General features: G+C 45.5%; 1 protein-coding gene across 9 annotated transcripts in view; it reads left to right on the forward strand.

Annotated features, from left to right (window-relative positions):
• Window positions 1-25,522, forward strand: part of KCNT1 (potassium sodium-activated channel subfamily T member 1) — an 87,382-nt gene that overhangs the window by 60,942 nt on the left and 918 nt on the right. For 5 of the 9 annotated variants that reach the window (XM_087704772.1, XM_087704768.1, XM_087704771.1 and 2 more), the window contains 17 exons: window positions 913-1,021; window positions 2,324-2,432; window positions 3,710-3,859; window positions 3,978-4,210; window positions 4,931-5,147; window positions 10,239-10,344; window positions 10,854-11,026; window positions 12,826-12,897; window positions 13,833-13,967; window positions 14,857-14,968; window positions 15,745-15,846; window positions 16,787-16,870; window positions 17,644-17,772; window positions 18,738-18,758; window positions 19,607-19,922; window positions 20,502-20,564; window positions 24,656-24,740. In XM_087704772.1, coding sequence (XP_087560898.1) covers window positions 913-1,021; window positions 2,324-2,432; window positions 3,710-3,859; window positions 3,978-4,210; window positions 4,931-5,147; window positions 10,239-10,344; window positions 10,854-11,026; window positions 12,826-12,897; window positions 13,833-13,967; window positions 14,857-14,968; window positions 15,745-15,846; window positions 16,787-16,870; window positions 17,644-17,772; window positions 18,738-18,758; window positions 19,607-19,922; window positions 20,502-20,564; window positions 24,656-24,740 — 2,216 coding nt within the window. The remainder of the gene's footprint in view (window positions 1-912; window positions 1,022-2,323; window positions 2,433-3,709; window positions 3,860-3,977; window positions 4,211-4,930; window positions 5,148-10,238; window positions 10,345-10,853; window positions 11,027-12,825; window positions 12,898-13,832; window positions 13,968-14,856; window positions 14,969-15,744; window positions 15,847-16,786; window positions 16,871-17,643; window positions 17,773-18,737; window positions 18,759-19,606; window positions 19,923-20,501; window positions 20,565-24,655; window positions 24,741-25,522) is intronic. The other 4 variants (XM_087704773.1, XM_087704774.1, XR_015695489.1 and 1 more) reach the window with 3 other exon arrangements.

A 25,522-nucleotide genomic window follows, 5' to 3' on the forward strand; every position in this document is an offset into this window, starting at 1 on the left:
GGCTTCATCCCCCTTCTTTCCCCATCCCTGACAACATTGGTGAAACTCTGAAGGAAGTCCTCAGATAATTCCATTCCATTCCATTCTATTCTATATTCTATTATTCTGTGCTGTGCTGTGCTGTGCTATACTATTCTATTCTATTCTATTTTCTATTCTATACTATTTTCTATTATTCTATTCTATTTTCTATTCTTTTATGTTCTATTCTATTCTATTCTATTTTCTATTCTATTCTACTATGTCATTCCATTCTATTCTATTCTATTTTATATTCTATTATTCTATTCTATATTTTATTCTGTTTTATGTTATTCTATATTCTATTTTATGTCCCATTCTATTCTATTCTATTCTATATTCTATTCTATTATTCTATTCTATATTCTATACTATACTATACTATACTATACTATACTATACTATACTATACTATACTGTGCTATTCTGTTCTATTCTACTATTCCATTCCATTCTATTCTATTATTCTATTCTATATTCTAATTCTATTCTATATTCTATTATTCTATTCTATATTCTTTTCTATTCTATATTCTATTCTATTTTATGTTCTATTCTATTTTCTATTCTATTTTCTATTCTATTATTCTATTCTATATTCTATTCTATGTTCTATTCTATTCTATATTATATTATACTATACTATTATACTATTATACTATTCTATATTCTATTCTATATTCTCTTATTCTATTCTATATTCCATTTTATTCCATTTCATTCTTATTGTAATGCCATAACAATCAATATATTGCTTATACATTCTCTTGGAAACGGCGGGTTCAAATAATTTGGACCTTTTGAAAAACTTCTTTCCGTGCCCCAGCATAGAATGTGAAAAATTTCCAGGGACCATTTCTAAGTAGGATCTTTGCACTCACTCTTCTGTAGGATCATCAAACCATCCTAAGAGCTTGGGCGGTGAAAGATTTTGCTCCCAACTGTCCCCTCTACGTGCAGATTCTGAAGCCGGAGAATAAATTCCACGTCAAGTTTGCAGGTAGGATTTTTCCAGCCATCTGTCCAATGGTTATTAAGATGGATAAATCAAACCCAAAACAAGGGGGGGGGGGGAAAGAATATTTCTGCAGATGGGGAAAGGCTGGATGGTATACAACGCATTTTCATTCCCTTTCTAATCAACACTAGCCAGCAGATTACCAGCTGGGCTGTAAAAAAGAAAATACAATGATTTGTCATCCGCAAACATATAAACGGAGTTTTATATTAACAGCTAGTTAATTTTTCTGGAACATTTATTGAACAGCTTCATTTGCACACACTACCCTGGTTACACGCTCATGGGTTTTATTTAGCTGTTTAGTGTCCTACCACATTTTTAAAAGTTACCTAAAACTTTTAATTTGCAATGGATCTGTTTTCAGCTCCCAGAATCAAGGAAGAGGTCCCTGCTTTGTTTTTTTGGTTTAAGATATCCCTCAACTTAATTAAGATAAAGTGAAATAAAATCAGACATTATCGTTTAGGCAGATATATGAAGGGGCAAGAGAGGATGGAACTGACAGAGAGAGAGAGACAGAAGCAGAGCCTGGGTCCTCTGTCATCCCTCAGATAGGGAGTCAACAGCCCCCATGTCTGGAGGTGGCTGATGAGGAAGAGGAGGAACAGCTGGGTTCAGTGCCTGACACGCAGATGCGCAGAAGGCAGAGGAGAGGACAGCAGTGGAAATCTATGAGCCGGTCCTTGGGACCGAAGAGCCACTCCTGCTAGCGAAGCCCCATCCTAGCTCTGGGCATAAAAGGCAGGGGGTGGAGATGAATAGATATGGCAGAGGAGAGGAGAGCAGTGGAAATCTATGGGCCGGTCCTTGGGACGGAAGAGCCACCGCTGCTAGTGAAGCCCCATCCTAGCTCTGGGGATAAAAGGCAGGGGGCGGAGATGAATAGATGTGGCAGAGGAGAGGAGAGCAGTGGAAATCTATGGGCCGGTCCTTGGGACGGAAGAGCCACCGCTGCTAGCGAAACTCCATCCTAGCTCTGGGCATACAAGGCAGGGGGCAGAGATGAATAGATGTGGCAATCAACTGTTCATCTCCCTGCCAGAGGGACTTGTTAGTCTATGGCGGCGTTCCTAATGAAGGAATATTTACTTCAAAGGGTTTGGGGAGCTGGGTTAGAGCTAAGTCAAAATTTACAAAATGCAAACCCCTAAAAGTGTCACACCTTGAAAGTGATAAAGGCATCTTTTTTTTAAAAAAAAAAAGTACTTACAAATCCACTTGTCAAAGAGATCCTTAAAACAATGCTTCAGAATATGAAAGGACCTGTTGTTGTTTTTTTAGATCACGTGGTGTGCGAAGAGGAGTGCAAATTCGCCATGCTGGCCCTGAATTGTGTCTGCCCAGCTACCTCTACTCTTATCACCCTTCTCGTCCATACCTCCAGAGGGCAGTAAGTAGTTAAAAACTGTGACGGGCCGCTTAATTTCTAGCTGGGGCAACATCTGACCTGTACATGTCAAAGAAGTTGAATGTCAGACCGTGAGAAATCAGGAAATCTCGGACGTTCAAACGAGTTATAAAAGTTTATTGCAAGCTGAAGGTCTCTACAAGATTCTGAACTACTAACAATCAAAGCAAATTGGCGGTAGATAAATGGGATGTGGTGGCTCAGTGGCTAAGACGCTGAGCTTGTCGATTAGAAAGGTCGGCAGTTCATCGGTTCGAATCCCTAGTGCCGTGTAACGGAGTGAGCTCCCGTGACTTGTCCCAGCTTCTGCCAACTTAGCAGTTCGAAAGCACGTTTAAAAAATGCAAGTAGATAAATAGGAACCACTTTTGGTGGGAAGGGAACAACGTTCCGTGCGCCTTTGCCGTTGAGTCGTACCGGCCACATGACCACGGAGACGTCTTCGGACAGCGCTGGCTCTTCGGCTTTGAAACGGAGATGATCACCGCCTCCTAGAGTTGGGACGACTAGCGCATATGTGTGAGGGGAACCTTTACCTCTACCTAAATGTCAAAAGGTGGGCTGAATTTAGATATTTTGTGAGCACAAAGGAATTCATGACTGATAACACATTTGACCCCTCCCTCAGTCTCAGCCTGGTCATCTCTTACATTGTGTTTCTACTTAAGAGAAATTTGTCCATTTTTGGACTGTGATTTTTTTCACGCATGAAACCCAAGACAATTGATACATCTTCCCGTAGGTTCTGTCCTTGCTAAGGCCTTTCTGCTTTCTGTAATACATTTTCTAGAGAGCACTCAGTGAGTTGAAAAAGGGTAGCATGCTTCTCCTCCTCCTGTTATTCTGTTTGATTTGAATTTACTTTTCCATGTGAGAAATTTCTCACGCGAGAAATTTCCTGACAATTAACCGTTGGAACAATTTGCCTCCAGAAGTTGTGGGTGCTCCAACACTAGAGGTTTTAAGAAGAGGTTGGACAACCACTTGTCTGAAATGGTAGAGAGTTTCCATCAGAGGTGGTATTCTACTGGTTTGCCCCGGTTCGCCCAAACTAGTAGCGAAAATCACGCGTGGCCAACCTCATCCGCCCTGGCTCTACGGCATCCCATTTAGGCTGTTTTTTAGCCAAAAGGCTCACATTTGCAAACTCGTAGGGAAAGTAAATGAATACCACCTCTGGTTTCCTGCTTGAGCAAGGGGTCAGACTAGAAGACCGCCAGGCTCCCTCCGTAATAACTCCGTTATTCTCTTACTTCCAGGGAAGGCCAGGAGTCTCCGGAACAATGGCAACGGATGTACGGGCGCTGCTCGGGCAATGAGGTGTACCACATCCGCATGGGCGACAGCAAGTTTTTCATGGAGTATGAAGGGAAGAGCTTCACCTACGCGTCCTTCCATGCTCACAAAAAGTACGCGGAAATGCCCGATTTTATTTTTTAATTTGGTCTTTAGGTGGGTTTGCCGAGGAGGAGATCCGAAAGGAATATTGGAAGGGTTGGGTTTTACCTCGATCCTTTGCCCTCTCAGATACGGTGTTTGCTTGATGGGCGTGAAAAAGGAGAACAAGAGCATCCTTCTCAACCCGGGACCACGGCACATCATGACTGCGTCCGATACGTGTTTCTACATCAACATCACCAAGGAGGAGAACTCCGCCTTCATCTTCAAACAGGAAGAGAAGCAGAAGCAGAAATTTATGGGCAAAGGGATCTACGAGGGACCGTCAAGATTGCCAGTCCATAGCATCATCGCTAGCATGGGTGAGCTGCTCTTAAACTTTCCCCAAATGGGTTGGGGTGGAATCTCCAGCCAGCCTGGAGGAGGCGTTAAGAGGGGGCTGAGCTCAGAATCCTGACGTGGCAGTAAGCGACACAGAATCCCTGACACCTTTATCTGACCATTCCCAAACGAACGAGGACAATCTGGAGAGGTTCTTCTAACTAGCAATAAAGCTTCTGCTTCAGACCACCCATGGATGGTTCTGGCCAGGGGTGGGATTCAGCTGGTTCTGACCGGTTCGGGTGAACTGGTACTTCCGGTGAACAGTTGGCCCCGCCCATCCACCTTTGCCCTTTCCCGTCCAATATTTCCCTGCTTTTTAGCTCAGCTGATTCGCGTGGTTGCCATGCGTCAGCTGTTTTACTCACTGGCACTGACATAGAAGGTAAGCTTTTTAGCTTAAAATTGGCAGTCTTTGAATGCTGAGCATGCATGCAAAGCATGTGTTAGGTACGCCCATGTGCAAAGCGCACACGTGTGCATTCACCAAATCAGTGGTTGCATCCCACCATTGGTTTTGGTTGCTTGTGCCCAACAGGTGCATTGCAAAATCCCTCTGACTTTCAAAAGCAGTCACCTCCTTCATTGGTTTTCCCGCGAGGGAAAAGACCTTCCTTCACGCCAGCTGGTCTACGAGAACTTCAGACCGGCAAAGCCCCAGGCCGCAGCTGATCTCTCCTCCTCCTTGTTATCCTGACCAGGCACGGTGGCCATGGATCTTCAGAACACCGAATGCCATCCCAATCACAGCTCCAAGTTAACATTGCCATCCGAGAACGGGTCTGGAAAAAGGAGGCCCAGCATCGCCCCAGTTTTGGAGGTGGCGGATGCCTCTTCTCTTCTACCCTGCGACATGCTGAGCGACCAATCCGAGGACGAGGTGACTCAGTCCGATGACGACGTCCTGACCATTATAGAGTGAGTTCTTTCGATCCTCTCCAAGAGGAGCCCAAACGCACCCACATGCTCAAATGCACTGTTGGAAGAAATATCCATCTGGTTCAGTTCCCAAGCCAGGAGGAAGGCACTGGAGACAAAATGTAGGCTGGGGGCTTCTTGGGAAGAAGGTTTAATGGTTGAAGCAGAACCACCAGGCACATGGTTCTGGACAGCTGACCCTATGGAGTTGAGAGTGGGCAGGTATTTATGCCTTCTCTTGGGATTTGCACTTGAGCTTCCTGTTCCTGTGCAAGAACATGCATTCTATTGGTTGTTGTAGTGGTGATAGCTGGCTCTGTAGGTTGTCTGAGCTAGGCTTCGTTGAAGTTTGGACTGCTGATGCAATGAAGGTGCTTGTTGGGCAATTCCTACCATGATTTCCCCAAAATAAGACAATGTCTTATTTTCTTTTGACTCCCGAAATAAGCACTTGGCCTTATTTTTGGGGAGGTCTTATTATTTTTGAGGTGCAGAAGGTAGCAAGTGTGTTCACCACATGGCTGCTGCTGTGTTGCAATATATTAGGGAAGGGCTTATTTTGGGGTGAGGGCTTATTTTAGCACATTAGCCTTATTATCCGGGAGGTCTTATTTTAGGGGAAACAGGGTGGCTGAGGGTTAATCCTACCATTGTTCAGACCTTGCTGCAGGGAATTTGCTTATGAATAGAACTAGCAATCTCTTTGTCTCTTAAGTGCTGACATCTGCTGAGAGCTATTAAGAAAGGCAGAGGCTATTAAGAGCGAGTCTGCTTCCTGCCTCTAAAAAATGCATGTTTCCAGGGAAATATAATATTCTGCCTTTTTAATATTTCTCAAAATATTTCATTCTTCTAGGAGAGGGCTGGGGGCGAACTTTCTACAGCGTGCAAACACAGCCAGCCCACACACCAAGCATGGCATGTCTTGTCCACAAACTCTTTTGTCGTTTCACTCCACCTCTCCCACACAATGAGTTTGACGCAACTTGAAATTCACGTGTGATAGATATCCTATTATTTTGCCTTTCTTCCCAATCTTAAAATCCCCGCTTTACGGGTCGATTCTGTTTGATCTTCCATTCTCCTCTTCGTTGTTAACATCTCCGCCGTGTGTTTATTCCGCTTGAAACCTGCAAATGTGCCAAATCTTTTAATCTGTCCATTAATATTTCGATTGTCTTTGAAACGGTTTAAAAAAAAAACGTGTTTTGATGTGCAAGAGAGCATGTCGTCTCTGCCAAGGTTGTGCTCTGAGCATTAAAAGAGACTCAGTGTGATTCCGGCATTCAGTTCCCCCGTAAGTGCAGCCATGCAAATTTCCTATTATATACCTCCCAGCAGGAGCCTATTTGCATACATTAACCTCCTCTTAATGGTCTATTTCAGCTCTATTTTCCCAGCTCCCACCAGCAGCTGTCAAAAACGGGGAGGCAATCAAGAGTTTATTTGGCTAAGATGGAACAGCAGTACCATCTGGTGGGGAAAAGTGGAACTGCTTTCATACTCTCACATTCTTGAAACAAAGTCAGCTGAAAGGCAGCCCCCTCCTCTCTAAATTTTTCAGATCCGGTCTGTGGGCAGCAAATCGGAGTTCTGTTAAAAGGTGTGTGGGGAACTTGATCAGGGTTGGTGAAGTCCAGTTGAGCAAGACGTCCGTCTACATTTCTGATGTAGTTCACCTGAACATTGGTAGACCTCCTTGCAAGTAGACCAACAAGAAGGATAACGGGAACAGAGGCTAAATCGTATGAGGGAGCTAACCTGTGTAACCTATTGAAGAGAAGGATTGGGTGGGAGACGGGACATGATAATTGTCTCACAGTACTTGAGGGACACAGTAGAGGGGATTGACTTGTTCTCCAAAGCACCAGAAGGTAAGGCAAGAAGAAGCTTGCTAAGGAGACATCCAACCTAGAAATAAGGAATAATTTCTTGACAATGAGAACAATTAACCAATGGAAGAGTTTGTCTCAGGGATGGGATTCAGCCAGTTTGGAGTGGTTCAGGTGAACCGGTAGCTCCGACGATCAGCACGCGATTACCGAACCGGTTATTAAAGTGGCAGGAACACACCACCGGCTTGCCTCCTGGAGTTGTGGGTGCTCCATCATTGGAGGTTTTGACAAATAGACAGATCTGACTGTCTGTCAGGTTTCCGAAAGACGCCCTAATTAATTCATGAGCCTCAAGCCAAGTTTCAAAAGAAATCCAGTCATTTATTAGGAACACCGTTTCGGCAATACCCCATTGCAGTCAGATCTGATCTCATTTTAATTATGGCTGAACTTTACCCCTCTTTCCTCCCTCCCCCCAGTCTGTGCCATCGCCAGCTGCTCTTCTGGTTTCCAGCTCATTTACGCACGCCGGCCAACTGAACTTCACGGTATGCGGGAGTGTCGGAAACCAGAATACCAGGTGGCCAGCGCACACATGCGCATGGGCCAGTTGATTTTCAAGTTTCCGGCGCTCCGGTACGCATGTTCCGGTTTAGTCACACGATGTTGAGAAGGCTCGTCCTCCTGCTCGAACAAGAGGTTGGACTAGAAGAATGCCAGCAAGAAGGAGTCTGCAGCTAAACAGGGCTGAGTCATCATTAAAAAGCGTAGGGAACTCAAACAATGCTGTGTTGGAAAAGTGTTCCCAATTGCTGCTCCAGTTTCCTCCTTCCCTCCCTACCTGTTGTGGAATCTGGTTTTGATCGGTCCTCCGAGTTGAGGAGTGAAACTTGAGTCACTAGTGGAGAGGAAGAGGAGACGAAAGCAGATGCTCCTTGAAACTTTGCAGTATTTATCTAGTAGTGTCAGGCGGAAGGCTCAATTAAATTGATTTATTGCTACTACTCGTGCCTACACATAGGCATCTTCTCAACTAACAGTTAGTAGCTGCTTGGAGTTAGATAAGGGTCCACAGGAATTCAAGGCAGGTTGGACTTAGTTCCTTTGTGGCTCCGTAGGGATTCTGGACTGATCCCTTTTTTAATCCCAACTCAGGTTCTGCAATTGCGTGTCCTACAAGTAGTGATGCAGTGTGTACTTTCGTTGGGAGCTTAATGTCAGAGCTCGGGAGTCCTTTCTGGCCCTTGGAATCTATGTTCTTTGCTGAGGAAAGCATAGACAGGAAGAAAAAGAGGGCTCAAATCTTCATCTCCTTTTTGGGGTTGTAATTTTTTTTATTTTTAAACAAACAAACACAGGCAAAAATAAAACATAAAACCATCTTCCAGTTTCGTACAGTGTGTCGATTGGTTACAAAACTTCTGTGCATCCTCACCACAGTCTTCACTTACACTTTATATAGAATCTCATATTATCAGTCTGGTATACATTATATTAGCAATAGCAATAGCAGTTAGACTTATCTACTGCTTCATAGGGCTTTCAGCCCTCTCTAAGCGGTTTACAGAGTCAGCATATCGCCCCCACAGTCTGGGTCCTCATTTCACCCACCTCGGAAGGATGGAAGGCTGAGTCAACCTTGAGCCGGTGAGATTAGAACCGCTGAACTGCAGATAACAGTCAGCTGAAGTGGCCTGCAGTACTGCACCCTAACCACTGCGCCACCTCGGCTCTATATTGCCAAAAGTATTCACTCACCCATCCAAGTAATCAGAATCAGGTGTTCCAATCCCTTCCATGGCCACAGGTGTATAAAATCAAGGACCCAGGCATGCAGGCTGTTTTGACAAACATTGGTGAAAGAATGGGTCGCTCTCGGGAGCTCAGTGAATCCCAGCGTGGAACTGTGATAGGATGCCACCTGCGCAACAAATCCAGTCGTGAGGTTTCCTCGCTCCTAAATATTCCACAGTCAAATGTCAGCTGTATTATGAGAACGTGGAAGTGTTTGGGAACGACAGCAACTCAGCCACGAAGTGGTAGGCCCCGTAAACTCGTCCAACATCAGTGTGCGACCTCACAAATGCGCTTCTGGAAGAATGGTCAAAAAACCCCATAAACAAACTCCTGAACCTTGTGGACAGCCTTCCCAGAAGAGTTGAAACTGTTATAGCTGCCAAGGGTGGACCAACGTCATATTGAACCCTATGGATTAGGAATGGGAGGTCACGTACAGTAAGTTCATATGCGAGTAAAGGCAGGTGAGCGAATGCTTTTGGCAATATAGTGTATATGTATACAATTATTATCATTGTTAAACATTTATTTGACTATAACTATTATTACTTCCTTTTATGTGAGATATTCTAAATTTTGAATAAATTTATATTATGGCATTTCAATACATCGTCCTAAATCCAACCGGTAGTAATACATCTTTATAAAATTCTCTAGTATATTTCACTTCCCTATTTTCTGTCTAACCATTGCTAAGTTAAGTCCCATATTTTGTAAAGTTGTTTATCTTTGGTTACAAAACTTTCGTGCATCCTCTCTCCATAGTCCTCCCTTACAAATTATACAAAATCTCATTTTATCAATCTAGTATATACATATACCTTATTGTTCTGACCCCCTCCTCCGTCCAGTAATGAATGCCAAGACAAGCTTAACTGGAATGTACTTTAATAGCAAGAAACCAAAACCTTGTTGGCTGAAAGCCAAGCATAACAAACAGATAAGGACCTTGGCAGCAACTCAGACAAACCTTGGCAGCAATCCAGCCTGCCAAGCTAGTTACAAAAGTTCTCCGACTTTTAGTCAATGCGTTGACTTCTGCAAGAGGGGCATGTGCACAAGCAGTCTTTTTATAGTCTGGAGAGGAGCCTAATGACCACCAGCTGAGTGCAATTACCTCCTGTACTTGTGCAACTGTTCCTGATGCCTATTAGCTTTGGTGCCGGGCATCCAGGAACAACTCACTACTGGCATCCGGATCACTCTCCCTTGTCTCCCCCCCACTGGTCCAAGGCTCAGGTGCGTCCTGGTGGCCAACCAGCCTCTCTGCGCCCTGCTCGGAGTCGGAACCCTGTCCAGGGTCCTCCACATACTCCAGAGCCGACTCATAGGGCTGTCGGAGTCTGGTGGCAGCTCCAATGGCACCTGCTGGGCCACAACACATTATTGTCATTGTTAATCATTGATTTGACTGTAACTATTATTACTTCATTTTATGCAAAATCTCCTTTTTTTTAAGGTATGTGAAAGGGTATCCACCCAACTCACCTTACATTGGAAGTTCTCCAACCCTCTGCCATCTTTTACCTGTCAAGGCCCCCTTCTGTTGCTTACGCCTGGACAAGGTAAGAGGCCACTTCCGAAGATCCCCAAGTGGAACGATACAGGTAGCCCTCGACTTACGACCTGAGCCCAAAAATGTAGGCTGCCAAGGGAGAAATTTACGGTCCCTGTTTTGCGGCTTTCCTCGACACAATTTGTTAACTGAATCACTGCAGTTGTTAAACGAGTCACCCGGTTCTGAAGTCAACCAGGCTTCCCCGTTGACTTTGCTTGCCGGAAGGGGATCATGTGACCGCCCTGGGATGCTGCAACCCGTTGTAAAGGTGAGTCAGTTGTCAAGCATCCAAATATAAATCAGATGACTGTGAGGATGCTGCAATGGTGTGTGAAAAAACAGCCAGAAGTCTCTTTTCTCAGTGTCGTTGCGACTTGGGATGGTCACTAAATGAAAGTGCTGTAAGTTGAGGACTACCTGTAATTTTTGGGGTCAATTAATATGCATCAATCTTGGGCTAAAAACTGAGTGTAAATCCCAGCCTCTTGAAGGACATTTTTGATGCTGTGTTTCCAGGGCTGCAAACACAACAGTTACGAAGACGCGAAGGCCTACGGCTTCAAGAACAAGTTGATCATTGTGTCCGCTGAGACTGCGGGCAACGGCTTGTATAATTTTATTGTCCCTCTTCGGGCGTATTATCGTTCACGGAAAGAGTTGAATCCCATCGTGCTGCTGCTAGACAACAAGCAAGTTTCTTTCTTTCTTTCTTTCTTTTTTTCTTCTTTCCTTCCTTTCCCTCTTCCTTTCTTTCTCCCTCCCTCCCTCTCTCCTTTCTTCTTTCCTTCTTTCCTCCCTCCCACCCTCCTTTACAATACAAGAGCAGAGTTGGAAAGGACCTTGGAGGTCTTCTAGTCCAACCCCCTGCCTAGGCAGGAAACCCTAAACCGTTTCAGACAAATGGCTATCCAACATCTTCTTAAAGGCTTCCAGTGTTCTTTCTCCTCCTTCCTTCCTTACTTTCTTTCTTCCTCCTCCCTCCTTTCTTCCTTCCTCCCTCCCTTCTTTCTTCTGTCCTCCCTTCTTCCCCTCTCCCTCCCTCCCTCCTTTCTTAATTTCTCTTCCTCCCTTCTTTCTTTCTTCTTCCTTTCTCTCTTCCTCCCTCCCCCTCTCTCCCTCGCTCCCTCCTTTCTTTCTTTCTTTCTTTCTTCCTTACTTTCTTTTTCTTTCTTTCTTTCTTTCTTTCTTTCTTTCTTTCTTTCTTTCTTTCTTTCTTTCTTTCTTTCTTTCTTTCTTTCTTTTCCCCAGATGATTTCTCTTGATCACACAGTATGCTGTGTCACTGTTCCATGTTGAAACAACACACCCAGAACATTTATAGCAGAGAACCAGAATGCCAGCAAGGAGGAGTCTGCAGCTAAACAGGGCTGAGTCATCATTAAAAAGCGTAGGGAACTCAAACAATGCTGTGCTGGAAAAGTGTTCCCAATTGCTGCTCCAGTTTCCTCCTTCCCTCCCTACCTGTTGTGGAATTTGGTTTCCGTCGGTCCTCCGAGTTGAGGAGTGAAACTTGAGTCACTAGTGGAGAGGAAGAGGAGACGAAAGCAGATGCTCCTTGAAACTTCGCAGTATTTATCTAGTAGTGTCAGGCGGAAGGCTCAATTAAATTGATTTATTGCTACTACTCGTGCCTACGCATAGGCATCTTCTCAACTAACAGTTAGTAGCTGCTTGGAGTTAGATAAGGGTCCACAGGAATTCAAGGCAGGTTGGACTTTGTGGCTACATAGGGATTCTGGGCTGATCCCTTTTTTAAATCCAACTCAGGTTTTGCAATTGTGTGTCCTAGAAGTAGTGATGCAGTGTGTGCTTTCGTTTGGTGAGCTTAATGTCAGGTGTAAGAAACCAGAAAAGACCCCATGGACTGATCAGAATGGTGTTTTTATTGTTGCTTGCCAATAGGCAGGAATCTTGCCAGACTAAACACTTAATTGAGCTCCAGGTTTCCCCACATGACCCTATCTTTGTGCTCAGCAATTGGAGCACGAATAGAAGCTGTTCTGCTTAGCTTACTGCCCCCTATGAAAACTCGGCTACTTGTGGGATCTGAATGATGATCAAAGGTATCCATGATCTATCTTCACTGGGGGATGGGATCCTGCTTCAGTTGAGAATATTGGGCCACATTAGATACAACGAATGACTCCTGGAGTTGAGGGGGCTCCATCACTGGAGGCTTTCAAGAAAAGATGGGACAACTATTTCTTCCAGATGGTATGAGGACTCCAACCTGGGCCAGAGGACCTCCAAGGTCCCTTCCAGACCTAGTCTATGAATTAATTCTTGAGGTTCCCCTCTGAGGAATGGAGCAGGGATGTATAGACACATCTGTTTAGATGTTTAGGAATGGACTCAACTTTTCCAAAACCAGACAAGATAAATCCATGCTTCAAGAGCTTAACAATTAGAAAGAGCACGTTTAGAAAGAAATAAGAACGCTAATGGAGTTGGACCTGATTTTTTTTTTTGTCTCTATTTTTTTTTCCAGACCTGACCATCACTTCTTGGAAGCCATCTGTTGTTTTCCAATGGTTTATTATATGGAAGGTACAATTGATAAGTAAGTGTCTTCTTCTTTGTCCCAGAACTTTAAAAAAACCATCTTCCGTATGCTTGAAGGTGTAAGAGATGATCAGGCTGAGCCTGAGGGAGGGGTCAAACATGTCATAAGTCATGAGTCTCTGTGCGCCCACAAGAGAACTAATTGCAGCCCACCTTGAATGTCTTTCTTATCTCCCGCTCATTTCCCTTGACTGTTAGTTGGTCAGATTCTTGTAGAGAGCTTAAGCTTGCAATAAATCTTTATACTCTTTTGAACTGCCTGAATCTCTGGATTTCTCCAGCGTTTGACTTCGGGCTCAGCCTGGTCATTTCCTACAGAAGCATAAGAATTTAGGAGTTGTGAATATATATTTTTTACTGCTGATATGCTACGTATTGTTTGTTTCCTTCTTTCTCTTCTTCCCATTCCTTTATATGGCTTCCCCTTATATCTTAAAGTTGTGAACCCCTCTTGGCAGTCACTGCAGAACAAATTTCCAGAAGGATATTTTTTTTAAATAAAACCCAAATTGCAAAGAATTAAATGCAGTTATTGTCCATGTACACACACAGCCTACAATTCTTTCCTGAGTCAATGTATATATTACTGAAAAGAGCATTGTGTGTCTGAAATTGTGACGATAGATAGATAGATAGATAGATAGATAGATAGATAGATAGATAGATGATAGATAGATAGATAGATAGATAGATAGATAGATAGATAGATAGATAGATAGATAGATAGATAGATAGATAGATAGATGTAGATAGGTAGGTAGATGACAGATAGATAGATAGATAGATAGATAGATAGATAGATAGATAGATAGATAGATAGATAGATAGATAGATAGATAGATAGATAGATAGATAGATAGATAGATATGAATTCAGCTTAGATGCATGGAAGAATTTGATCTTAATGGTTCCCGGAAAAACATTTTTTTACAGCCTCGATAGTTTGCTGCAATGTGGCATCATTTACGCGGACAATTTGGTGGTGGTGGATAAAGAAAGCACAATGAGCGCGGAGGAAGATTACATGGCAGACGCCAAAACCATTGTCAACGTCCAGACCATGTTCAGGTGAGGAGGCAACGAGAGCTCACAGCATGCAAACATTCCCCCCCCCCCCCCGGCCGCTAACCAAAGTAGATGGACAGATCTTCTGCGTTCCAAAACTGCTCAGAATTGCTGAGAAGTCAAGTCGTAGACATCCCATCATATCCAATTTTCAGAGAGTGCCTGGACAAGTCTTTTTTTCCAGAGGTGAATTACCATTGCCTCCTTCCTAGAGCTGAGAGAAAGTGGCTGGCCCAAAATCTTTCCAGTTGGGTGATGGTGCCTAGGGTGGGACAAGAATTCACCATCTTCTGCTGATTGGCCCTAAGCCACCCAGGTGGCTTTGTGCCTAAGGCAAGAGTAGAACTCACAAAGTCTCCTGGTGTTTAGCCTGAAGCCTTAACCACTACGCCAAAGTGGTTTTCACATAGGTAAAGGTTCCCCTCGCACACCTGTGCTAGTCGTTCCCGACTCTAGGGGGCGGTGCTCATCTCCATTTCAAAGCCGAAGAGCCAGCACTGTCCAAGGACATCTCCATGGTCATGTGGTCGGCATGATTCAATGCCGAAGGCGCACGGAACGCTGTTCCCTTCCCTCCAAAGGTGGTTCCTATTTTTCTACTTGCACTTTTTACGTGCTTTTGAACTGCTAGGTTGGCAGAAGCTGGGACAAGTCACGGGAGCTCACTCTGTTAGGGATTCGAACTGCTGAACTGCCGACCTTTCTGATTGACAAGCTCAGCGTCTTAAGCCACTGAGCCATCGCGTCCCTACCATTTTACATATCTTTCCCTAAAAGACCTGGTCAGTTTCTCCTGAGGACAAAAAGTACGACTAAAGGCTAAAGAAGATCTTTGGTTTTTCAGACCTTTACAAAAGACTGTCATTTTTTTAGTTTATTTCCTCTCTTCCAGACTTTTCCCAAGTTTGAGTATCATTACTGAATTGACACATCCGTCCAACATGAGGTTTATGCAATTCCGGGCGAAGGACAGCTACTCGTTGGCCCTTTCCAAACTGGAGAAGGTAATTAAACAACACAAATCCCCAACTCCAGGTCTGTAATAAAAACACACCAAGCTTCTTGGTTTGAAGTTGCCTAGTAGACTGATTTTTTGTTCTAGTTTCCTATCCCCCCACCTTTAAAGAAACTAATATGTGTCAAAATATTTCTGGATTCTGAGCTTCACACCTCCTGAAAAATTGGACAGCAGTCTATTGTGGGAATGCAATGACTCCAAACTGATGACATGTTTAACTCCGCCTTCCAGCTTTTAACCTGCTATTCTCCTACACATGGATAGTAATGGGCTTCAAGATAATGGTGCTTTTTTATATGAGCTTCCTAGATTTATTGCAGAGGTGGTATTCAGCAGGTTCTGACCAGTTGTGGAGAACCTGTAGCAGAAATTTTGAGTAGTTTGGAGAACCGGTAAATACCACCTCTGCCTGGCCACGCCCGCATCTATTTTCTGCCTCCGGAGTCCCAGCTGATTGGGAGGGAATGGGGATTTTGTAGTAACCTTCCCCTGGAGTGGAGTGGGGAGGGAGGGGAGATTCTACAGTATCCTTCCCCTGGAGTGGGGAGAGAGTGGGGATTTTGCAGTATCCTTCCCCTGCCATGCCCACCAAGCCACACCCACCAAGCCACGCCCACCAACCAACGCCCACAGAATCAGTAATAAAAAAAATTGAATCCCACCACTGATTTCCTAATCGAACTCCCATTGGAGACAGGAAAACTGGTCTGCTCTGAAAAACAGCTGTTTTTATCCTATTCCATCATCTTGTCTCCTGCACAGAAAGAACGAGAGAACGGCTCCAACCTGGCTTTCATGTTCCGTCTCCCGTTTGCCGCTGGCCGGGTTTTCAGCATCAGCATGTTAGATACTCTCCTTTATCAGGTCAGAAAAAAGGGACAAGTTGGGGTTTTTTTTTTAATGCTTCTTTCCAAAGCCAACTGCTCCAATCGTTCATGGGCACTCCTTCTGTTCCGCTTTACAAGCAGTTCCGTGCTGAATCATGGCAATGGAGGACGAAGGTCCTTGAGAGAGGGAGACCTCGAAGTGAAGGGATTTTGAAGGAGGCCATTGTTCTGGTGCCAACATGTCTACATTTGTCTTTAGTTCTCCTTCCAGAAAGATGGGCTACTTGGCTTTGGGGAGGGAAGGGAAGCTTTTCAATCATCACCCTTGAATCACTTCAAATGTTGACCTAGGCTTCCCCAGCAGCACGAAGCTGAGTCCCTGTCCCAATAAACCCCTTTTTATTGAATTGACAGTGAATTCCTCTCCAGCCAAGTCTTTCTCCTCCCACAGTCTTTCAAGACGGTTCACCGTGACTGACCTTTATCAGGCTTGGAGAGTGACCAGGCCGATATCTTTCAGATGGCGCAATACTTGGCCAGAATGCAGGAATGAACTAATTGTCTCCTGCAAACTCCACTCCCCTTTCTCCCCTCTTTTATTTCCTCTGGGAGGGGCCATTCATCGTCCACCTGTGGCCTTACTCCCAAGTCGACCTTTGTTCCTTAGCTCTTCCCTTCGTCTGGCAACTCTCTGGGAACAGGCTCCAGCTGTTCTTCTGCCTCACTGATGTCTGACTCTGAAGGCAGCTGATAACCGGCATACGGCCCAGGCCCCCTCTCTGCCTCTAACACAGAGCCCTTGTTCGAGCCTTCCCCAGACTCCAGCACTGGCCCATCTTCCTCCCCAACCTCCTTACTCTCCGAATCTGCCACCAGATCCGCTGGCCACCACAACAACTTGAGCCTAACCTGTCAACATCCTAGCCCCTGGATTCTGTCCCTCCAAAATGACTGATGGATGCCTTTCTTCTTTTCAGTCCTTCGTGAAAGATTATATGATCAACATCACGAGATTATTACTTGGTCTGGATACGACGCCTGGCTCTGGCTATCTCTGTGCAGTAAGTTGCGCTTGTCAGATATTTGACTTTTCCCTTGGATGGTTCAAGGGAGACTTATTTGGTCTCCAAATATCTCTAAAATGGGTTTAGATCATAGGTTCGCCCCATCTTGGATATACTCGTTGGGGGCATTGCTAGTGAGAAGTTTCCTAGAATACCTTCCTAATGTCTATCTTCAATAGCAATCACACTTAGATTGATATACCGCTTCACAGTGCTTTTACAGCCCTCTCTAAGCAGTTTACACAGTCAGCCTCTTTCTCCCAACAATCTGGGTCCTCATTTTACCCACCTCGGAAGGATGGAAGGCTGAGTCAACCTTGAGCCGGTCAGGATCGAACTGCTAGCAGTGGGAAGAATTAGGCTACAATACTGCATTCTAACCACTGAGCAACCACAGCTGATAGACAGATGGACAGACAAACGAACACACTGACAGACAGAAAGAAATAGCACTTAGACTTATATACCACTTCACAGTGCTTTACAGCCCTCTCTAAGCAGTTTACAGAGTAAGCCTCTTGCCCACAAACAATTTGGCTCCTCATTTTACCCACTTTGGAAGGACGGAAGGCTGAGTCAACCTTGAGCCTGGTGAGAATTGAACTGCCAAATTGCAGGCAACTGGCAGTCAGCCAAAGTAGCCTGCAGTACCTCCCTCTAACCAGTGGAGAATAGCATAATTTAATTCAAAATCTACTATCTATCGTGCCTTCTTCTTTCTCTCTCTCTCTCTCTTTTTTGCTTCTTCATATTCTTACTTTATCCCACAGATGAAAATCACAGAAGACGATCTCTGGATCCGATCCTACGGGCGTCTCTTTCAGAAGTTGTGTTCGTCCAGCGCAGAGATTCCCATAGGAATCTACAGAACCGAATCCCACATGTTCTCCACCACCGATGTAAGGAAAACAATGAAGGATCTCTTTGTGTCCTAGAGTAGCAAGCAGGCCGTGCTTGTGATCCGATGCTAGAATCCTAGCCCGAGATCCACAACAGAAAAGACCAATGCACCGTTATACTTCCAGGCTGATATACATTTCAGAGAATGCTTTAAGAGAGCTATTGGTTTCAACCAATATTTTTGACAATCTACTATTCTGTTCTGACCTAGGCTTCCCCAAAAAGCAGGAGGCAGAGTCCTGGTCCCAACAAAACCCCTTTTATTAAACAAATATGAATTCCTCTCATTCACATCAGCAAGGCCTGACAAACAGTCTTTCAAAGGAGTATTTATGACCACATACCTTATCTATCTTGGAAAGCTGCCATGTAAATATTTCCCAAATGAGGCGCTGTGCAAGAAAAGACTGGGCAGAGAGTCTCTGAGATTCACGGACAGATCTTCACACTCCTGAAACAAATGAACAAATGAACGAACAAATTGTTTCCTGCAAAAGCCCACTCCCCTTTCGCTCCTCTTTTATTTCCCATGGGAGGGGCCATTCACCGTCCACCTGTGGCCTCACTCCCAAGTTGACCCTGATTTCTGAGCTGTTCTTTTCTTCTGGCAGCTCTGCGCATGTGCACACTGGGAACAGGCTCCAGATGTTCCTCTGCCTCACTGCTCTCTAGCTCCGTAGGCACCTGATCACTGTCAGACGGCCTCGGCCCCGTCTCTGCCTCTGATGCAGAGCCCTCGTCTGAGCCTTCCCCAGCCTCCAGGACTGGCCCATGTTCCTGCCCAATCTCCTCACTGTCTGACTCTGCTGCCACCTCTGCTGGCCACTGGCAGGCCACAATACATTCAGTAAAAAGGGGGGGGGAGTGGTGTGTATTGTTTTAAAGATCAGGCATCAAGTTTTCTTTTTTCTTTCTCTCTCTTCTCTCTGTCCTCTCTTTTCCCTCCATCTCCATCCCACCCCAGCCTCATGATATCAGAACCCAGGTGAGTATGGTCTGAGTCTCCATATATGCATGTCTTTTCAACGTTGGCTTCTTCGCAATGGTGGGGATCCTGCTGGTTTAACAACCGGTTCGGTGATTGGAGTGCGGAGTTTGGAGAAAACTTGCCTTCCGCATTACTGCTAGGGAGGAAAAGAGCTGAAACGCGGCAATCCATTCTGCCGTGTGACTCAGCTGAGAAGATATAGGTCAGTACAGTGCAGGAGTGGGTGGACAAACCCACTTGATCGTGGGAGCGAACCAGTTCAACCAAACCGGTCAGAACCAGTAGAATCCAACCCCTGCTTCTTCAAGTCAAAAGCCAGTCAAGATGGAGGGAACTCAGGGATAGGGCCACACAACCTGGACACCCTAATTTGACTTCCTGTGATGATCTGGTTCATTCTAAGATAAGCAGGCAAGAGCTGGGCTCACCAAAACTCCTTGAATGTCTACTTGCCCATTGCTGTTTTAACCTAGCCTAGCATGTTGTTGGATCCAGATGGATTCTCACCGATTCAACCTAAATCTTTTTGGTCAACGGGGGCTTTCATTGCTAACCAATGATTTCTTTTTGAAAGAAATCATTCCTCTTTGTTAGGGTAGATCACTGCTTTGGCAAGTTAGCCAATGGCAATTTGTCCCATGATGAGTTGGCCATGGCAAGATGGTCTTGGCAAGTTGGCCTTGGCCAGTTGGCTGTGGTGACTTGGCCATGGCCAGTTGGCCTTGCTGAGTTGGCCATGGTGAGTTGGCCTTGGTCAGTTGACCTTGTTGAGTTGGCCAAGGTGAGTTGTCATAGACCCTCAAGCTGCTGATGACTTCCTCCTCATGAACTACTGGTCTTGCCAGTCACAGATTTCAATCAATGTGGAAGACTGCGAAGACCTCAAGGAAGGGAAGGAGACTTGGAATGCCAAGCCGCACCACCACCACCACCACCGGAATTCGTGTCCTGCTGACCAGACGGAGCACCCACTTCTCCGGAGGAAAAGCATGCAGTGGGCTCGGCGGCTGAGCCGCAAAGGAGCCAACAAGCAGACCTCAAAGACGGCCGAGTGGATCAATCAGCAGAGACTGAATCTCTACCGGCGGTCGGAAAGGCAGGAACTGTCTGAGCTTGTGAAGAATCGCATGAAACATCTGGGCTTACCCACAACAGGGTACGGTAAGTGGTTCCCTTTGCTTCTGCCATCAAGCCTTGTTTGATTTCGCCCAACATGTTGTAGCTTGGAATTCTTCGCCAACGATGAATTCTCTTCTCGGTTTCCTGTAGCCAAAGCTCTTAGTTTCTGGGACAATTTTCAGTTCCTCTGCACTTGAGGTTGAGTAAACTCTCCAGATCTGATGAAGGTTTTAATGGCAGTAGAAGGATTGATCAAAGATGGTTCTTCAGTCCATCTTGTTTTAAGGGAGATTGTCCGAAACCCGTTTTTATGACATGTCACCCTGTTGGTCCATGCAACACCATTAACGCCTGGCGTCCTTTTTAATTTGCTTGCTCTTCTTTTTTGAACTTATATGTACATATATACTTTGGATTACATGATTTGGCCCGTGTGACCACCGAATCTCATTTCTGAATACTTTCTCAATCGCTGCTTGCTGATTTTTTTTCTCTTCTCTTTCTCTCCGTTTATGTATGTGCTGTGTTGTGTCCTCTTTTGTTCTTCCCTGTCCTTCCCTTTCTTCTGTTTGATTTCTGTTTGTTTCTTCTTCTCCCCCCACCCCCTCTGTTGCTCCGTAGAGGATGTAGCAAATTTAACAGCCTGTGATGTGATGAACCGGGTAAACCTTGGATATTTGCAAGGTAAATAGTCAAGAAACCAAGATGTGGCCCGTTGAATTCTTGGGGTAAAACACCCTCTGTAGAAGGACGCCATTCTGGGTTGAGATTTTCAAAGACTGTGTTCTGACCGAGGCTTCCCTGAAAAGCACGAGGCAGAATCCTGGTCCTCACAAAACCCCTTTTATTAAACAAATATGAATTCCTCTCATTCACATTCAGCAAAGGCTTGGTAAACAGTCTTTCAAAGGAGTATTTATGACCACAGATCTTATCTATCTTGGAAAGCTGCCATGTGAATATTGTCCAAATGCAACACAGTGTAAGGAAAGATGGCACAGACAGATCTTCACACTCCTGAAACGAACAAACAAACGAATTGTTTCCTGCAAAAGGCCACTCCCCTTTTGCCTCTCTTTTATTCCCTATGGGAGGGGGCAATAACTGTTCACCTGTGGCTTTACTCCCAAGTCGACTCCTGTTCTTTAGCTATTCTCTTCATCTGGCAACTTTGCGCATGGGCACACTGGGAACAGGCTCCAGCTGTTCGTCTGCCTCGCTGATGTCTGACTCTGAAGGCAGCTGATAACTGGCATACGGCTCTGGCCCCCTCTCTGCCTCTGACACAGAGCCCTCATCAGAGCCTTCCCCAGACTCCAGGACTGACCCATGTTCCTCCTCAACCTCCTCACTCTCCGACTCTGCTGTCAGCTCTGCTGTCAGCTCTGCTGGCTGCTGGCGGGCCAAAACAGAGTAAATGGTCGAATATAATGCAGGTTCAAATGCCATGGTTTTTCATCTTAGTTTTAAGGCAGGATCCAAACCATTTGAGCAAACCAGCAAATGGCTCTTATTTTGATTTCCGTCTGATGGGGAAGGCCACGTTCTTACGGTCTTAAGTGTAACTAAGCTTCTTCTGTTCCTCACAACCCACGATTGAAACTAAAGGAGATATTCCGCCCTTCATTCCAAACTAGCTTCTCGGCATAAGAATCGATGCAGTTTAGTCATTAACTTCACCTTGGAAATGAACAGCAACTCCCCATGGAAGAGATGCTTTTCGGGGCAGTTAAGGAGCAACGAATGGGAAGAGATTTAACGTTGCATCCGGCAAAATCAATGATCCGTTGCAGCTGGCAGCCCATTAATCAAAGCCTCCTAAAAACCCAGTCAATGATTGTTTGATCTGCATCTTCCAGAGCCCCTCTCTTTCTGGATTTGTAGCTCAGGTTTATATCAATGAAATTGACTTGAAGTGGCAAATGGCCACTAAACATTGCACGTAGTGTAATGCACGTAGTGTACCCAGGGGTGGGATTGAAAAATGTTAGCAACCCATTCTCTGCCCTGTTGCTGGATGGGCATGCCCATGGTGGGCATGGCCTACTTGAACTTCCTACACCATGGGGGGCATTTTTGCCCTCCCCAAATTCTGGAGGCTTTCCTTGAGCCGCAGGGAGGGCAAAAACAGCCTCCCCTGGGCTCCAAAGGCTCTCCGGATGCCGGAAATGGACTTCCGGTACTCCCGGTAGGCCCATTTTTTCCCTGTGACCCGTCAAAACCGCACTCGACTAAGCCGCGCCCGATTAAACTACGTCGCTAATGTCATCAACAGGGCGACAACAGCCAGCGCGGAGAAAGAAGGGTGCTTTAAATAGCGCTTTGAAAGCAAGCCAATTCAACTTAAGGTAAGGGTTAGCTTTAGGGTTAGGTTTAGGGTTAGATTAAGGGTTAGGTTTAGGGTTAGGTTAAGGGTTAGGTTTAGGGTTAGGTTTAGGATTAGGTTTAGGGGGGTTAGGTTTAGGTTTAGGGGTTAATTTTAGGTTTAGGGTTTACAGCGTGCTTCTGTCTCCGCGCTGTTGTCGCCCTGTTGATGACATCAGCGACGCGGTTTAGTCGGGCGCGGTTTAGTCGGGCGCGGTTTTGTGGTGGAACCTTTTTTCCCTTCCCCAGACTCCAGAAGTTTACCCAAGCCTCTGGGAGGTCGAAAACAGCCTCCCCCCGGACTCTGGAGGCCCTCCAGAAGCCAGAAATGCACCCCTTTCTGTACTTCTGGTATGCCCGTTTTTCACCCTCCCAGAGCCTCCGCTTGGGCCATGCACTTACCTGGCATGATGAACGTGCCATATAAAGACTGCTTGAGGGGGGAGTGATGGGCAGGGGCAGCCAGTCCTTGCAACTATCGGTTCGCCAAACCGGATGTAAAATTAACATTCGGTTCGTGCGAACCGGTGCGAACCAGCTGAATCCCACTCCTCCTTGTACCATGCCTGAAGAGAGATGGCGTTCATACAGATCTTGAGCCCTGGAAGCTTATCATCTATAGCCAACCTTTTGCCTCCCATCTGACCTTGTTGAAGAGGCTGTTGCCACTAGCTTTCGCCAGGAAAGCCACGGAATATTGCCAAAATATTTCAGGCCCAACAAAGTTTGATACCCCTGATCTAGACCTTGAGTATAACTTCTGATCCAAAGGTTTCACTCCTGCCACCACTCAGCAGAAGAGCTCTGTGTAGGAGTGGAGATACCAACCCATGTTGATCTTAATTTTGGGGGAAGTAGCAGTAGGTATTTAAAAGAATAACAAAGTTGGAAGGGACCTTGGAGGTCTTCTAGTCCAACCCCCTGCTTAGGCAGGAAACCCTACATCCCTTCAGACAAATGGTGATCCAACATCTTAAAAACTTCCAGTGTTGGAGCATTCACAACCTCTGGAGGCAAATTGTTCCACTGATTAATTGTTCTCATTGTCAGGAAATTCCTCCTTAGTTCTAGGTTGCTTCTCTCCTTGATTAGTTTCCATCCATTGCTTCTTCTCCTGCCTTCAGATGCTTTGGAGAATAGGTTGACCTCCTCTCTTCTTTGTGGCAACCCCTTTTGCTTTCCATCCATGGCTTTCCCCAAGGAATTTCTGGAGGGAACCAAAAGGTTCCATAGCAATAGCAGTTAGCAATAGCAATAGCAGTTAGACTTATATACTGCTTCATAGGGCTTTCAGCCCTCTCTAAGCGGTTTACAGAGTCAGTATATTGCCCCCAACAATCCCGGTCCTCATTTTACCCACCTCGGAAGAATGGAAGGCTGAGTCAACCTTGAGCCGGTGAGATTTGAACAGCCGAACTGCTGAACTGCAGTCAGCTGAGTAGCCTGCAGTGCTGCACTCTAACCACTGCGCCACCTCGGCTCTTATGCATGATTACGTCTCACTAATATTTCTAAGATTCTGTTCGGAATTTATTTGCCCCAATCTGCAAGAGACGGGAAAATCTGCTCGAAAGATATAAGAACCAAGTGGGTTGGCCTTAAATAGATGTTGGCTTCAGGCTTTTTAAAATACCTGTTGCTGGGTGTGAGCAACTGTGCCATTCTGATACATCCACCACCTCCTCCATTATCTCATTGTCCTGTTTCTGTCCCCAGCTTCAATGTGGAGCGTCCTAACACAGGCAGCGTCCCCATTTCTCAAATCCAGTGAGGAATGCTGACCCTATCACTTCCCTTTGGGAAAGGGGATGCGCCCTAAATGATCTTTATCCAGAATGAAAAATGAGGGCGTGAGATCCATGGGTTATCCTCAAGCCTAGATTAATGGCGAACCTTTTCGGCACTGAGGGAAGTGCCAGAAACCCAAAGATCATCTGGCTGGCATGCACATGCCTGTTTCTTGGCTGGTTTTGGCCATTTGCAGAACCAAAAACAGCCTGAAAAAATGGCCCAGAAAATGGGCTGAAAAATGCCCCCAATATGGGCCAAAAACAGCCCAGAAAATGCCTCCAAAATGGCCTGGTTTTGGCCGTTTTTCGGGCTGTTTCTGGCCATTTTCCAGTATTCTGGCGCCTGCAAAGACCAGCTGGTCAGCATGCAACTGCAGGCTGGAAACCAAAAGACCAGCTGGGGATGGTGCACATGCCCACAGCGAGGCCTCTGTGTGCCACCTCTGGCTCATGTGCCATCATGGGCCTAGATCTACTGTTGATAGACAGGAAAGAGGCGTAGGAAAAACTGGTAGATATTTATGATTGAGATACTCAGATAGTTCTATAGCCCTGAAGGTTTGCCAGTTTTCAGCTGCTTTGCCTGGCCAGATGGCCGCTTGACCAACTCTTTTCTTCCAGATGAAATGAACGACCACCAAAACACACTCTCCTACGTTCTCATCAACCCTCCCCCGGACACGCGCCTGGAACTCAACGATATTGTGTATGTATGAAATAAATTCAGCATATTATAGCTGACTAGCTGGATACCCATGCTTCATGACGAAACTATATGATCGGGCAATGCAGGAGCAATCCGGTTCGATCTGTTGGCTCAGTGGTAGTTGGTGATTGAAACACTTAAGGGAATATCGCTCCCGCCACCTTGAGTCCGGAAGCAGTTCCATAGGTGGAAGGCATAGACGTAAGAGCCAAGGTGGCGCAGTGGTTAAATGCAGCACTGCAGGCTACTGCTAGATCAGCAGTTCAGCGGTTCAAATCTCACCGACTCAGGGTTGACTCAGCCTTCCATCCTTCCGAGGTGGGTAAAATGAGGACCCAGATTGTTGGGGGCAATATGCTGACTCTCTGTAAACCGCTTAGAGAGGCCTGAAAGGCCTATGAAGCGGTATATAAGTCTACTGCTATTGCTATTGCTATATTGGTGCAGTACTGACGTTTAGTACTATAAGGAGCCCCAGAGTGCACAAAGTGAAGGAGTGAAACGTCTGCTAGTTTGAACTGAGGTAACAGAATGTGAGGCAACTGGCAGTTAGAACAGAGTTCTTTTCAGATGGGGAGGGGGAGTAGAATGTCTAACTCCTTAGCATCAGAGCTTGTTAATAGAAGGCAATTGGCAGTTGGAACAGAGTTCTTTTCAGAGAACTCTGAAAAAGTTCGGCGGTTCAAATCCCTAGCACCGCGTAATGGAGTGTCCCGTTACTTGTCCCAGCTTCTGCCAACCTAACAGTTCGAATAATAGTAATACATATTTGGTAAATTATT

The sequence above is a fragment of the Thamnophis sirtalis genome, unplaced genomic scaffold, assembly GCF_051295495.1.
Source record: "Thamnophis sirtalis isolate CommonGarterSnake01/CBP01778 unplaced genomic scaffold, rThaSir2_p1.2 scaffold_2, whole genome shotgun sequence".
Taxonomy (NCBI): domain Eukaryota; kingdom Metazoa; phylum Chordata; class Lepidosauria; order Squamata; family Natricidae; genus Thamnophis; species Thamnophis sirtalis.